General features: G+C 48.3%; 1 protein-coding gene and 1 long non-coding RNA gene across 10 annotated transcripts in view; one reads left to right on the plus strand and one right to left on the minus strand.

The window, feature by feature from the left end:
• Nucleotides 1-15,547, minus strand: part of LOC113199347 (guanine nucleotide-binding protein G(s) subunit alpha) — a 49,246-nt gene that overhangs the window by 13,771 nt on the left and 19,928 nt on the right. For 4 of the 9 annotated variants that reach the window (XM_026412263.2, XM_026412262.2, XM_026412261.2 and 1 more), the window contains exon 1: nucleotides 2,823-3,024. The exons of 2 other annotated variants lie outside the window; for them this stretch is intronic. In XM_026412263.2, coding sequence (XP_026268048.1) covers nucleotides 2,823-2,961 — 139 coding nt within the window. In that variant the 5' untranslated portion in view covers nucleotides 2,962-3,024. Of the gene's footprint in view, nucleotides 1-2,822; nucleotides 3,025-5,332; nucleotides 5,501-15,547 lie in introns of those variants that run through there. 3 more of the 9 variants (XM_026412267.2, XM_026412266.2, XM_026412264.2) reach the window with 2 other exon arrangements.
• On the plus strand, nucleotides 5,940-13,502 carry LOC144255471 (uncharacterized). The gene is made up of 4 exons (XR_013343764.1): nucleotides 5,940-6,106; nucleotides 10,274-10,386; nucleotides 11,208-11,334; nucleotides 13,220-13,502. It is a non-coding gene; the product is annotated as an uncharacterized LOC144255471 (long non-coding RNA).

Genomic DNA, 15,547 nt, shown 5'->3' on the forward strand with positions numbered 1-15,547 from the left:
ATCACCTTTCATTTGTTGAAAAATAGCATTTTATAGGAAAAAATGCACATTTCTATCAAGCTAGAGGAGGAATGCTACTGCCATTATTATTATTATTATTATTATTATTATTATTATTTGGCAAATGCACACTCTCCACCAAATCCCAGGTGATAATTCTTTGCCCTCCTCCCACAGAAATCTGTGTGGTTTTTAACCCTTTTTCTTTTTAATTAATTGTTTTGCTTTAATACCCAAATAGCAAAGCATTCCTCCTTTGCTTGCCTTTCCACAATGCTGTAATCAATTATCTGTAAAAGTTAAAATTCAAACATTGATTTCAAAGTAAACACTATCTTAATGAACATAACTCTCATAAATTAAAATATAAAAAGCACTATTAGGAGATTTAATGAAGAGAATACATAATATTAATCAGGATCTCCAATGTTCTGATTTCAGAACTGCTAAAAAGTGTCAACACTTATCTTACAGGGATGAATAGATTTGTGCCTCAGTTTCCACATTTATGAAATTAGAGAATTGGGCTAAAAATTACTGTACTTTTTTGTGGTTCTGTTAATTCACCAATTTCCATATCATTAAATTAAGTTATAAAACCAGGATTTGGAGCATTATGTTGTTTCCTGTGGGGGGGGCATTATTTAGTGAAACCCACCATTTTAAAATACAAAATGCTGTCACTTGCCTGGGCTACAGATTTCTGTGCCAGAGGCTATTACTGAATTGTGACAAATTATAGCCATGTAGACTAGGATACCTTAGAAAGATGAGCCCACAGCAAGGTAAGGTATGCTCAGAGTTAACAGTCTCAAATTAAGTTGGAGACTTTGTGGCACTGCACCAAAGGTGTTAGAAATTTAAGGTACCATTAGCATCACACTTGACTTAAATTAGTATTCAGATAGCAAGATCCTATTCATGGGAAAGATTCTAGACTTTTCCAGTTTTATACTTTGAAATCAAATCATATGCATATTAACATTCACATAGCATAAGTCTACCTTTAGAAGTTTGAGAAGACACCTTCACAAATGCACCATTTAATTACTGAAATTGCAAATGCATTAACACCAAAGAGACTTATTTTCACTTAATTAATAATTTACTGCTTTTATAAATCTGGACCCAGGAGAACAAAGGCGTGACCCATCCAAAGAGAGCAAACCAAACACCACCAGGAAAAAAAAAAAAGAAAGAAAGAAAGAAAGAAAAAGAAAAAAAACAACAGGGCTTTTTTACATTGTGTTTTTGATAATCAAGCTGTTTGTTGAAATGTGACCATGAACTAGGTCTTAACCTAGCCAATCCACAAATTTATTCAGATAACTAAATAACCAAGGAAGTGGAAAACTTCCATTCTAATTAATGCTTGTGTAATTCTTCTGGTCATTTCAACAATTTTTAAAATTCCCCCCCCCCCAAAGCAGCACCTTAAAGAAAAAAGGAGGAAAGGCCATCTCCTCACAGTGAAGGATCCCCCCCACCCTGCTTTTTTTTCCCCCATAGGAAAAACCGCAATCAAAAAAGAGAAGAAAAACCAAACAACCAAATGTCACTTGACAAACAACTAATTAATGTCTTTTCATCTCTCCCACCTGGGAAAAGTCTTTCCCTTAGAGCGCTCTCAATCCCCTCCCCCTTGTAAAGGACAAATTTTTTAAAACGCCATTTCCAGACCAAGAAGCCATTTACAGACAAATGTCATTTTCCAGTTTTATCTGATTTGTGAATGTCTTTTTTCCTTTATTTTTTTGACAAAGCACTCTCAATGTGGTCAACTAACAGGAAAATGTGTGTGAGTGTTTTTTAATGGTTTATTGCGCGGGTGGGGGGCGCTGCTGGGGGGCAGCTGCTACAATTAATTCTCTTCTTTGCTTTTCAAAAAGCCTGCAAGTCTGGAAGGGAAAAAAGGTCATACTGTAAAATGACGTGTCATTTGGCTTCATTGGGCACTTTGCGTACTATCTTTTTTTTTTTTTTCTTTTTTGTCTTATTTTATTTGATTCTCCTTCTCTTCCTTCCACGGCCAGGCCTGGCCCAGGACACGTCTGCTCCGCACACAGTCGGTCCTGCCCGAAACGCACCAAGTCGCGCCCAGCGGCCAACGCGCTCCCTCCTCCCCCCGCCCCCCCCACTCCGGCGCCACGACTCGCCCGCGCCCCCTCCCCCCCCCACTGCACCACCTTTACCGCTCTGGTCCTTTCCGAGGGGCTGATGTCACTCGCCCCCCCACTCTCCTCGGCCACTTCCCCCGCCAAAGCCTCTCTTTGGCGAGGCCCCCTCCGCCACCACGGCGCCCCCCAGCGTCACCCCCTCCTCTTCTCGCCCCTCTTTCTCCCCCTTGCCTTCTCCCAACAAATCACACACCCTACGGAGGCGGGTCCCCCTCCCTCTGCCCGCCACCCCATTTCCTGTCCCCGAAACCCTCTTTTTGTCGCAGTCTCAGGAGCCCCGTGGGCCTCCCCCTCCCCCTCACGCACCCAAGCCCCTGGCGTCGTGTAGGCCTCGCGGAAAGAGAGAGAAAGAGAAAGAGCAAAAGAAAGAAGGGGGGGGGGGCGAAAGAAAGAGAGTGGACGGGCCGAGGGAGGGGGACCCGCGCCGCCACGTCCCCCAGTCCCATTTTGGGCCCCCTCCCGACCAAATCCGCGCCCGGGGGTCCCCCTTCCGGCCTCGCCCCCCACAAACAGAGCCCAAGAGTGGGCGGCGGGCCCGGGAGCGCGCGCCCGGGGCGGGGGGCGGGCTCGGCGCTCGCGGCCTGCGGGGCGCCCCTCGGGGCCCCCGGGCCGGGCCGTAGCCGGCGCCCCCCGCCCCGCCCTTACCCAGCAGCAGCAGGCGGTGCGTGGCCCGGTAGACCTGCTTGTCCTTCTGCAGCTGCTTCTCGATCTTTTTGTTGGCCTCGCGCTGCGCCTTCTCCTCGTTGCGCTGGTCCTCGGTCTTACTGTTTCCGAGGCAGCCCATGGCGGCGGCGGTGGGGCGCGGCCGGGCTGCGGCGGCGGCGGGGCCGGGCGCGGGCGGCCTCACGCGGGCCGAGAGGGCCGGGGCAGCGCCGGGCGGGCGGGCCGGGCGCGGGCTCGGCTCCTCGGAGAGGAGCGCGCGGGGCGGACTGCGGGGCGCGGGCCGCGCGGACGGGCGCAAAGGGGAGGGTGGTGTCGGTCGGACCGAGGGGCGCGCGCAGCTCCCCGCCCCTCGAGCCGAAGCCGAGGGGACTGATGGCCGCCGCCGGGCCGAGGCGGACCAGAGCAGGAGCTGCGGGAGCTGCTGCCGCCGCTGCCGCCGCCGCCGCTCTTATTGCCTCGGCCCGGGCCCGCAACCGCCCCGACCCAAATGCGGCGGGCGGGGGGAGGCGGGGGGAGGAGGAGGCGACGGCGAGGGGGGTGGAAGGAGGAGGAGGAGGAGGAGGGCTGAGGAGCAGCCGCTGCAGCGGCGGCGGCAGCGGGGAGGGCGGGAGCCGGCGGAGGGAGGCGTCCCCCCCGGGTGCCCGGGAAGGGGGGTCCCTCCGCCCGCGCCCAGCCCGGGACGGGACGGGCCAAGGAGCCGCCCCCCCACCCCCCTGGCGCGGGCCCAAGTTGGGCCCGGCAGAGGGGAGAGAGGGGGCGTCTCCGAGCCAGTGACGACCCCTCGCACGACGCCAACGCTCCACCCCCCGGGCAGTGTCGCCCAGAGGCCCCCGAGGCCGCTGCTCCCCCTCCTCCCGCGGGCGCCGCCGAGGGGCCGGGGTGGGCGGAAGGGGAGGGAGCGCGAGCCCGGACTTAGGAAAATTTCGAAAAGAGAGAGACACTGAGAGAGCCAGAGAGCAGGGAGTGTGGAAAAAAGCGAGGCGAGCACGAACCAAAGAACGGAGCAACCAAAAAGGAAAATGTGTTCACACACACACACACAAATACTAATAAAAATCCACACTACACAGCGATGGTGGTGTCTGGTGGCGGTGGCGGGGGGTATGGGGGTCTGACTAGATGAGCCGCTCCTCGCGCCCCCGGCGCCGGGCGCCATTGCCCGAGCCGAAGGCTCCACTAGCCCCAGAGCGCCCGCGGCCTCTGCGCTTGGTGCGGCCGCCCAAGTAGGAGAAGAAGGCACAGCCCAGGAACACTCTGAAGCAGCAGGTCGCCCCAAACACGAAGCCGCAGCCACGGCCCTGCTCTGTGCGCTTCTGCAGCAGGAAGTTGAGCACCCACGAGGGGCTTCGCACCGAGAAGACCAGGAAGACCACGAGGGGCAGGTGGGCGCTAAGTGCACCAGACTTGAGGGGCCCGGGCCGCCACACGACGCCCCCAACACGCGGTGCTGCGTAGTAGGCGTCGTCCTCGTCTCCGGAGTCAGTGTCCCACTCGGCCCAAGCCCTACTCGTGCCCCCGGCGGCGGCGCCCTCGCCGCCCCCGGCGGCGCCCTCCGCGGCGCCCTCGTCTTCGTCTGCGGCGGCGGCGCCCTCGGGGCCTCGGGCCGCCTCCTGGGCTTCTGGCACCTTCTTCTTCTTCAACATCTTCTCCAACTTCTTCCTCTCCTTCTCCTTCTTCTTCTCCTCCTTTCTCTTCTGCTCCAGCAACTTCTTCTCGATCTTCTTTCGCTCCTTGTCGGTCAGAAACTTCTCGGGGGGCGCCTCCCGCGCCTGGTTCTTCGGGGTCTTCGCGTTCTTCGGGGTCTTCTCGGTGTTCCCGCTCTTCCGCGGTGCGAGTGGCTCTGCTAGTGCCGCAGCCGCCGCCGCAGCTTCGGCAGCCACCTCGGCAGCTGCTGCGGCTGTCTTCTTCTCGCTCTCCGCCGCTCGGGCTTTGAGCTTCATGGCCATCTTCAGCATGGTGGCCGGGCCACCTCGGGGAGCCCGGCTCGCGTCTGGCCCGGGTGCCTTGCTTGCCCCCGGCCTCGGGCTGTCCGGCCCCTGTGCGCCCCGTGTCGGGGGGCTCAGCTGCGGTCTCCGCTGCGCTGTCCTGGGCCGCGGAGTGCGGCTGCACAGGCTTGGGGCTGCTAAGCTACCTACCTAAGAGTTAGCGCCAAAAAGGATGAGCAAACGAAAAAGGGGCGAGAACAAACCAAAAAGCACCCAACAACAGCGAGAAACCAAAAAGCACCAAGAAATGTCAAACAACTCAAAAAAGAAGAGTGCAAAGGCGCGATGGCACGAGTTTGCAGTTACCCTCAGGCGCTCCTGGGTTTGGCTCTTGGGCACGCCAATGGAGAAGAGAAAAAGAGAAAAAGAGAGAATTGGGGGATGCCGGGGAGGCGCGGGGCAGGGCAGCAGCGCCCGGGCGCCCCTGCCCTGTCCCAGTCCCGGTGGCTCTTGCCCGCGCCGGGCGACTCGCACTTCCTCGGGTGGCCCCAGCGCTCCCCGACTTACATGTGAGTGAGGTGCACTCACACGCAAGGCAGTGCCTGCCTGCCTGCCGGCCGCCCGCCGCCGCCCCGCGCCGGGACAGGGGTTCGCTCCAGCCGCGGTGCCGCAGCCCCGAGCCAGAGAGCTAGCGAGCGCCGCGCCGGGCCAGCCACCTGACACAGCCCGCTCCGCGGTGCCGACGCGACTGAGTGTCCCCGCCGGGGAACGGCGCTTTCTAGCCGGCCTGATGACGCCCCAGCCTCTTCAGAGGACCGACCCAAAGCAGCGGCCCCTATAAACCGAAGGGGAAGCGCGAAAAATCGGCCCACTGAGGACGCGACCAAATGTGCCGCGGGGCGGCCCAGGGGTGCAGGCCGGTGTGGGGGCGGCGCTGGTGTGCATGGGGGGCGTGCTGGGTGTGGGGTCGGGGGGCACGAGCGCCCACAAGGTGGTGGGCACCCGACCCCGCCTCCCAAACCTGCCTCCCAATTTTCGGTGAGTGGTGTAGCCCTGGGCGGCGTGCAAAGTGTGCGACGCGGCGTCGCCTGCCGCGCCTCCTTACCTCCAGCCTCTGCCAGCGCGGGTTGCCCCCCACCCTCCCGCGCTTGGCTAGGGGCCGCAGCCCCCCTGGGCTCCTAGTGCCCAGGGGGGCTCCGATCCTCGCACGATAGGTGCCACGATAGGTGCCACGTGCGCGCAAAGCTATCCTTCTGGAGCAGCAGGCGACGACCGACACGGAGGCCAGGAGCAGGCGGTGGTGGCGAGAATCAGGCGCATGGCGTCCTCCAGGTCCTCCAGGTGTGAGGGGCGGTGGCCCAGCTAGGGCGCCACGGGGGTCTCTGGAACAGAGGGAAAAGTCGTTTATTGAACACAAAACTTATTGAAGATTGTTTCAAAACTCGAAAATGTCCTGTCCGCTCTCTGGTCTGCATTCTAGAATGTAGTAGAGAGAGCACTGGGTTAGGGTTAGGAGCACTTAGTTTGTATCCACTGGACCTGGGCCCGTTCTTTCCAGAGCCTTGCTGCCCCTTGGGCGTCTACTTGGGTACCATTCATTCATTCATTCATTCATTTAATAACTTTGCCCTATGCCCACCTTATGCCCGGATGAGTTGGTGAAGCAAGTTGGTCAGGTCAACCCTGCCCGGGTCGTGAATGGGACACAGCCCTACACGCCACTAAAGCCAGATCTGCAGAGTAACCACAACCTCTCTTCCAACTGTAACTTTTCTTTGACTTCTGAAAAGAGTTCACAAAACTTGTTTGGGGTGGGGGCAAAATTTTAAAAGAAAGTCTATCTACAAGTGCAAACACAGCAAATAGTCCCCAGGTATACAGGGGGTTTGCTGGATGCTTCCAGAGGCCTTGGGCAAACTGTTGGGTAGAGTTTTAAATTAGCTTTTAATATAGAAAGAAACTGCTAACCAAGCCACATGACAACTGAGGTCCTCCTTTCCCCTAGTTTGTCCAATTCAAAATAAGAAAAGGTGTGACAGATAAAGATGTTGCATATTAATCAGAATTTTTACGGATCTTAAAGGACAACAAGCAATTCAAAGTCACCAAAGAATTCTTGGAATTAAGAACAGGAAGACAAACTTAGCCCTCAGACCCTCTCACTTGCAGGCTGGCCCTCCCTCATGGGTTCTGCCGGTCACTGACTTTGTCTCAAACTGCTGAAAAGTTGCTGGCCCCACTGCCAGACATATACCAGGTCTTTGTCACGCTCTGATTATCACTCTCTCCATGCAAAAATATATCCCTTTTGAGAAAAGCTCAAAGGAACTACTGTTCTAGGTTAATGCTTTTTCACCTAAACAGAAACAGATTAAAATATTTAACCAATACCCTGGATGTACTCATACAAAAATGTGACAGGAACCTTCCTATCAATGATTTCAAGGCTATTTGGAAAGATCATGACCGGCTCACATTCATCAACTCCATTAGCACCTACTTAAAGACAAGGCCTAAGTTTTACATCTTTGTATATTAAATAAAAACTTCTTGGTTGACTTTGATTCATTGACTGTCATTTTTTTAAATTGATTAAGACTTGAGAGAGGAACTGGCCAGAAATTTTTGTTATGCTCCATTTGCTCAAAAGCATCTTCCTTCCTGCTTCTAATGTGGCAAAAAACAAATACATTATATTTAAAAGGCACAAGGTAAATAGTAACCAATACAACCTTGATACTTAATGCCAGTAAGCTACACAGTTATACAATGAATATAATGAAGAGTCTCCTTATGTGGAAGTCCCTGAGTTGGGCTACTGCCTTCCCTTTTTAGATAAATATCACATCTGAACTTTAAAAAGAGTGAAACTATCCCATGGCATACAGCAACACATGTTCTAGGCAAGGCACAATTGGGACTATTGTCCTAGAAATGTGTAACCCAAGGTCAGGTGTTATTTCTTCTAACTCCTAACCTAGCAAGCTATCCTTGAAAATAAAAAAAATTAAAAAAATTAAGTGTAGGTTTCACTTATATATTATTATAACTAACTATGGATCGACAAATAAAGCATTTACTTTGTAAATAAATGGCAGCAGGTGGAATCGTGGGTTTACAGGTAAGCAAATGACACCAAGAGTTCTGAAACACAAGCTGGTCTGTGGTCTGTTGGGTTTTCTGTTTTCACTTGACACAAAGCAAAAGAGGAGATTTTACTTAACTGTTGTGGTCAGCTGGCACTTTCTATAGTTTTTGGTCTAGTATTTGACCTAGCCAAACTCTAAAAGTTTTATTTATTTATTTTTTTTTTAAGTTTTTCCTTGGAGGTTAGTATGTGTGACTATGTCTTAAGAATTAGTAACTTATTTGGGGTCATTGCCATTTTAAGTGCCTAGTTTATGTGGTGAGAGTAGAGAGATCCATTAACATAATTCTTGTGCTGTCTAGTCTAGAGAGTTTTCCAGTGAAAGGGCCCCTCATTTGGCTCAGGGTGAGAATGGAATGTATGGAAACTTGAGGCTCCAGAGAAGGCTAGAAGGCCAGAATGTCCTTTGTATAAAATGTTCAGGGAGGACACAGGTCCCTCCCTGGCTCAGGTGACTTGTTTCATACCAAAACCACCAAGTTGAGATAATAACACATCCCTAACCTAAAACACTAGATCACTTAAAGATGCAACTTAAACAGATGGTGTCATTCCTAACAGAAAGATGGCCCAGCAACATTTCTTTCCAACATTCTGTATTTTACAGTAATGGAGTTTGAATTCTATAATCCTATGAGCTTCATGTTTATTTACTGTGTTCCTTGGCTCCTTTGCATCCTCCTAAGTAAGAATGCCTAGTCTGCTTTTAGAAGCAACAGAATTGCTACAGCATAGAATCTTGAAAATATTATGCTTAATAATGTAATTCAGTTTTGAGACAAGAGAGTTCTCCTTGGTCTTTCCTTTGTTGGGGTCATTGTAAACTATTTTCCACACACACAAATACCTAGGAAACAATAAATAGGTTTCCACTGAAATAAAAACTTTAGCTATAAGCTTTTAATAATAGTATTTAGTGCTTCCACGGTGCTTTCTGTCTTCAAAGTACATTCTGCACTTTAATTAACTAGAATGACTGAAACTGCTACTGCAAATAAATGTTACTTGAAACCCATGCCATATAGGAGATGAAAGCAGTTATTGTAAGAAGCAGTTTTCTAGTCTCAGTTAATCCCTGCAAGAAGCTTCTATTACCTATGACCATAAGAGTTCCTTAAAAAATCAATATAGTGATCATCTACTGTATTATTTTTTTCTTGTCATAGTCACTAGTTCATAAATTCAACCACAAAGTAAACTTAAACTTGCATTCAAAACTAAACATGATGTTAAACTTCATTTCAGAAGTCTTGAAATCAACTACATGGTCATATGAAATTTTTCTTAATATCCAACAATTAAAACTAATGTAGGGGTGCAGTGGTCAATGTGCTTAAAACCATAGCACACAATATGAGGGTAATTGGGTCTTTCTGAAGCCTTCATTGATTGCTCTGTTGATCCAACAATACCTTACTAAATAAATAACAACAGGAAAATCACCTGGTTCAACCAGACAGGTGAAGCTGAGGTTCCAATAAAATTTCCTTGGATAAGAGAAACTTTAAATTGCACTTAATGGAAAAACGTGTAATTTATAGTTTAGCTCCAGCTATTTCCCTGACTTTTTATATTGTGGGGGACAGCTTCCCTAAAAGAAAGGCTGGGTCCTCCCTACCAGGTGGCTATCCACAAGCAGCAGCCTGCCATTGCACTGTTTCCACTAAATTTCTATTTGGCCAAACTTCAGTGTTTGCTGGGGAGCCCAGAAGCTATGCCCTCACTCCCTTGCTTGAGAGAGTTGGCAGCATGAATTGCACTCTGCCTGACTTGTGAGGAGTCCGCTCAACAACAGCAGAGCCCACATGGCACTGTGGCTTTCTGAGGTCTCTGAGAAAGTTACGGGGAAGAGAGAATCGTGCAGCCAAAGCAACAAGCATTTGCAACCAGGCTGCGGATCAGATGAAAAGGGGATGTTTTTTGCACTGCAGACTTCAGTTCTATCCATAGTCATGTCTGGGGTCTCTGTACACTGCCCAGTACTGGGAAAACTGCCTCAGCCCACTTTCTTGAACATTCTTCTCAGTTGCTTTAGTCCCTACTACCTTCTCAGGTTACAACTTCTTTTGTGCTAATTACACCAAAAAAACTGAAAGAATGTCGTTGACTTTACAAAGAACACAAAGCAGACTTGCTTTATAAACTAAATATAGCCAATTTCTTTCAGAAGGCAGAGGACTCGGCCTTCAAACACTTTGTACAGTGTGGACTAATTGCAGATGGCCAATTCATTTATTAAGATCCAGGCAACAGAAAGGCCAGTTACTGGGAGGACATGTTTAAAATGTGTGCTGCTCTGGAGGGATATTTACATGAAAAGAGAAGGTCTGAATGATGATGAACTTTTTTTTTTTTCCCAGCACTTAATCTTAAATTAAGACGTATCTAGGATGACAAGTTAATTTAAACTACCACAGAAAGAGAAAAGAAATGGGCGCCACTGACCATGGAAAGCAGTACCTATACTACTCAGGTGAAAATATAAATGAAATGAAAAGAAGATATGACTTCTCATTCTGGAGGCCTACAGCTACAGAAGATGTTTTTCTAGCCTGTTCTCCTTATATGAGAAATTGCCTTTTAAGAGAATTGACCAAGAACCGCAAAAAGTAATTAATAGCAATAACAATAATAAAAGGCAGAATCGGGAAAGGCACATTATCCCTATTAGCCAATCGAATTATGGATCCCCTCCCCAACTCCCCAGAAATCCCCTAAGGGCTAATAGGTGAACAGTAGCAGCTTGGAATGATTTATTTTTTCTAAGGAACATTAAATACTGAATTGCTCATGCTGAAAAAATGCTACAGCTGTCATCCATGGGGCCGAATTTTGGACACTGGCTAGCGTGACAGGTGTACTCACTGTATGCCCAGCTTGGCTGAAATTGTGATGCCTAACTCAAATTTTTTCCCAATTAACTGGTGGTGACTCTAGAGCCAACCAGGAAAGAGCCTTTGCCATAGGCACAGATGAACATGTGTGCTGAGGCTTCACCAAAATGTCAGTGTTGGGGGAAAATGGAGCTGAGGCTGCCTGATCAAAGAACAAGAAAATGGAGGTGGACCTGCAAGGAAAAGCGGGAAAAGAAATCTAATGTGACCAAATCCTCCGAGGTTCTAGGGTAAACAGGTCTTTCCTACAGTTGGACTCTTGGAGGATTTTGGTGATAGAAGCAAGCCCAGAATTCTAGGAAATGTGTCACCCAAATTGGTATTATTAGAAGAAGGGACACAAAGCCAGAAATGCAGAGTCTAATCTGTAACATACTAATTATACCTATTTTTATCTCAGGGTTGTAATGACATAATACCAAGAAATAAAGACTCTGGAAAACTGACCTTTCACCTATGGAAGATATGAACACCTTGAGGGTAGGGGTACAAGGCGAAGCTTTCACCAGCTCCCTATGGGACCTGAGGTGAGGAATCAGCAGTCACACACAAAGGTGGCTGATCTTCCTGAGAATGTGGCAATGGGAGGAGGGAGGGTGGGGCCGAACACCACACCTTGGGGTAGTGGATCGATGTCTGCATACTGGCACCAAGTGACTCTGAAATGTCAAAGATGAGCCAGAGCACAGGGCCCTGGTCAGGAAAAGGAAGCAAGAAGATGCATCTGGGTTGTGTCAAGTCAGGAGAGACCCTAGAGGGAGCTCTTTGTGTTCACTGCATGGGCAACAAAGGCCCTAGACCCCTATCTTGAGTCAAGATGGTGCCAGATGGCTGAACCATACTAACGAACTTGATATGCAACTTTGGGACCAAGAGACATCTGCTCTTTAAGTTAAATGGATATTCCATTTACTTATACCTGTTAAGGGCAGCCCGAAGTCTAAAAGCCCCCAAATCAGTGTTACTTAACCCAGGCCACTGAGAAGCACCTCAGAAGAGGATGACCTAAAGTTGTTTCACCCTGAAAAGTGAATTTCTTAAAGTCTTCTATTAATTTTAACCAGTGATTATTTTAAATATATCATTGCCATAATGCCATGAGTTAGTTGAAAGACTATTAAAATTGTTGACTGGTGTGATCCTCGAGTAGACTCAACTATTTTAATTAGAGTGGAAAATACTTTTATATTTCATTAACTTTGCATATTCTTAAATGTGTTCAATAAATGTGTATTTCTTAACTTGGCAAAATTACGCATCTACTAGATTTATTGGGTGGAGAGTAAAGAACGCATAGAGAGGGGAACTCTGTCTAAAAAACAAAGGAAGAAAGAGAACTAAGATAATGGTTAAAGAATAGAAGCCTACCACAAAATATTTAGTTTCTTTAAAATGGATGCCAAAGAAAGAAGAGATTTTGAGAGGAAAAAATATAGATGCATAATTTCTAAAAACTGGAAAGCAAAACAACAAATTTCCAAATGAAAAAAAAAAAAAAAAGAAGCCTGAAAACCACAGAGAAACAAATATACACACACACCCCTGTGGTTCACAGTAATTGAACCCTTGCTAACCTTCCTCCCAATACCTGATGATTCTGTAAAATCAGCCAGCTGTCACTCTTTTCCTTTCAGAAACGTGTCATTGACTTGTCTAGCAAAGATCCATTATTAGAATTCTAAGTTCTGCTTAATGGGACTAGTATTAAATCTAAGTCATCAATTCTTGACCCTTTTTTCCCCTGGAATTCTCAGTGCATGCTAAACTGCTAAAAACATGTTTTCAGGGTATTGTGATTGCTAACATAAAAATAAAGGATCAAGACTGGCTTTGGAGGTCTGTACCCCAGAGGGAAGTGAAGTGAAATCGATCAGGAACAGTGTGCGGGGAACTATGAATGCTCTCCTTTGGACTGAGCTGTCTGCAAACAGAAACGACCTGCAGGAGTGCCATAAAGCCCTTACCCCTCTTTTACCTCCCTTCTTCCTACCTGCCTGGCTTTTTACTGTATTGAGTGATCTCAGGCGGGGGCGGGGGGGGGCGCAATTTTAAGAGTCCAAATTGTCTATGAAGATGAGGAAAAAGAGAAAAAATTAATTATCTAGTCTCAACATTGGTGACTTTGAGATAAGGATGGGGAGGGGTGATTAGCTTTCTCAAGGAAAGAAATCATGGACATTTTCCTTTTTCTATAAAAGAAGACTTCTCATCTTTATTTTTCACTAGCTAGATTGAGCTGGTTGTAACCTAAGACAAAATGAAGGTGGGTGGCTTCAGCCTCCTTTAAATTCTAAGATGGCTGCAGGCACTACACAAATCTTGATTCGGATAATGATGTTGCTAAGGGTCTAGACATAAAGATTCTTCTCCCCATTGTTTTTTTTTTTTTTTTCTCTATGCCTGTGGCTGCAGCTGCGGTAGAGACCTGCCTGCTCCTTCGTCCCCACCATCCCCATAGCCCCTCTGCAGCGAGTTCGGATGGCTACTGCAGAGGAGGCACCTTGTCTCGGCATCTGCTCCGTTCCTCGGCATCAGCTCCCTTCCTCGCACTCACTGGCTTGGAGATCTGGTTCTGTGATTCCCTCAAAGAAGTTTACCTCAGCATTTGGGCTATGCTAGGGTGGCTTGGGGGCAGCGGACTGAGCGAGCTGGTGGACTCAAACATTCAGGCAAACTGGTTGATTTGTAGACAAAACATCCAGATGCTTTTTCATAATTGAACTTTCAACCAAACTGACTAAATGCTTTGGTGTCAAGACGACAAAAGCTCAAGTCAGAAAAGGGCACCAGAATAGGAAATGTGTAGCCGAAGAGCCCTAAGAAGAGCACAACATGCTACAGATTTCTAGCAATGAAAATATGAGTTTTTAGGTTGTGCTTAAATGACTCAAAATTTACAAGAGTGAAGCGACAAATGAAAGAGTGGGTCTTTGGGGTTATATTATCCTTATTTATTCGGCTTTGCTGCTGCCAGGAAGCAGCTGAGAGCCCTTCTTTTCTGTGCACTATAGAATGTAAATCGTTTAAATTAAGAAGCCATCTAATCTCAACCAATATTAATTCTGACATGAAAAATGAGACCAGTTCTTCACACATGATTACAGTCCCTACTACCTCACATTAGCAGGTCACCTTACTGTTTCTCAAAAAACAAAATGCCTACTTATTTTTAACATGGCACACATCCTAAATACTTTTCTTATTCGGATACTGCAAATACAAAATCAGTTAACATGGACTTCCTCTGACCCCCAGGCTGAATACACCTCTATAACTGATTTTGTGTGGATTTCCCCCTCTTTCTCTAAACTACAATCCTTCTACAATGAAGCATCCAAGCAGCCCGAAGGCCATAACCAGGATGCCGCCTTGCAGCCTTCTCTCTCTGGACTGAAAAGCCAGCCTCAATATTGTTTTCCATGTAGAGAAAGGAAAAAAGATGGGTTCTAACATGTTTTAAAAGTGTTTTCCCCCTAAACTGGTCCATTAAAATCAGCGAGATCACTGTTTCTCCACCTCTGTGACAGGCAGAATCTCTGTGCACGGGGACAGGGACACATGTGTGATGGGACTTGGCTTGGGCAGAGAGGCTGCAGTTGTTCTGGGGAGAGAGCTGTTTGCCTGCAGTGCTGCTTCACCGGCTCCAGGACCACTCCTCCCCGTAAGACTCTGCAGATGTTGTATTCTGCTTGTTAATCCTCTGATTAAGTGTAGAAATAAAGTGGCTTTACTTGTAAATGTCCATAATTCACCTACCACAAAGCCCTAAGTCCCCGCTGTTTCATTATCAGCTGCCTGTTAATAATAATCAAAATTACAAGTGTCTTAGCAGCCTGGCAATTGAGTGAGGGGGAAAAAGGAACCCCAGAAAAATCACAAAATCACAACTGTTTGGGGAGGTTGCTGCACAGTGTGCCTCTAGGGGTGGGGGGTGGCAAATCCCGACAGTTAGGGTTGAATTCAGGGCTGGGGCTATCCGCAGCCGACAGCGCTTCTAACATAGACACTGCGTGTACCTCGCCACCACACAAAGGCAGCCGAGCCGAGCGGTCTCCAGCCGCCTCTCCTGCTCTATGCAGTCCTCGGCAGAGGCTCTCAGCACAGCCTGCAGTCTCTGCTGCATGCAGGAAGGAGCCCTAAAACCGGGAAAGGAGGCAACAGAAAGCCCCAAATGATGCACCTTCTATGTCTATTTCTTCCTTTCTGTTCTCTTCCTCCCTAGGATCCCACAGCTGCCTGATACTCTTTCCTTACTTTCTCATTCCAGAAGCCAAGCCTCCTTCCAGCTCTGAGAGAGTCTAGGATTCACTTTTATTTCTCAGACATACAAAAAGACCCACTGGAGCAAGCAAGCCACTGGTGCCTATGCCTGAGACTAGAATAAGATTACAGATCAGAGATGGAAGGGGATGGGGGCCTTCCCTCATTCTTGCCTGGTTTGAGTGTGACCTCTTCACATCTTCTCCAGCTCTTTCCTCAGCACTAAAACACTGCCTCTGTATGTCCCAATGTCAGTCCCCAGGCCTGCTGGCTTAACTCTACCTCTAGCTCCAAGGCCCTTGAATGTCTACAAGAACCATGCATCTAACTTAGCATCTGACATTAAAGAACATGATTTCAACAATGGGGTGTGTGAAAGCCCTCTAGCCGTGGTTGCTGAGGTCTGGCCTGTGGGTGGGAAGCACATCTTCCTGCCTCCTGAGGGGAAAGGGAGTAACCAGCACCAGCAAGTTGCTCCTC

Source organism: Urocitellus parryii, chromosome 6 (genome assembly GCF_045843805.1).
Source record: "Urocitellus parryii isolate mUroPar1 chromosome 6, mUroPar1.hap1, whole genome shotgun sequence".
Taxonomy (NCBI): Eukaryota; Metazoa; Chordata; class Mammalia; order Rodentia; family Sciuridae; genus Urocitellus; species Urocitellus parryii.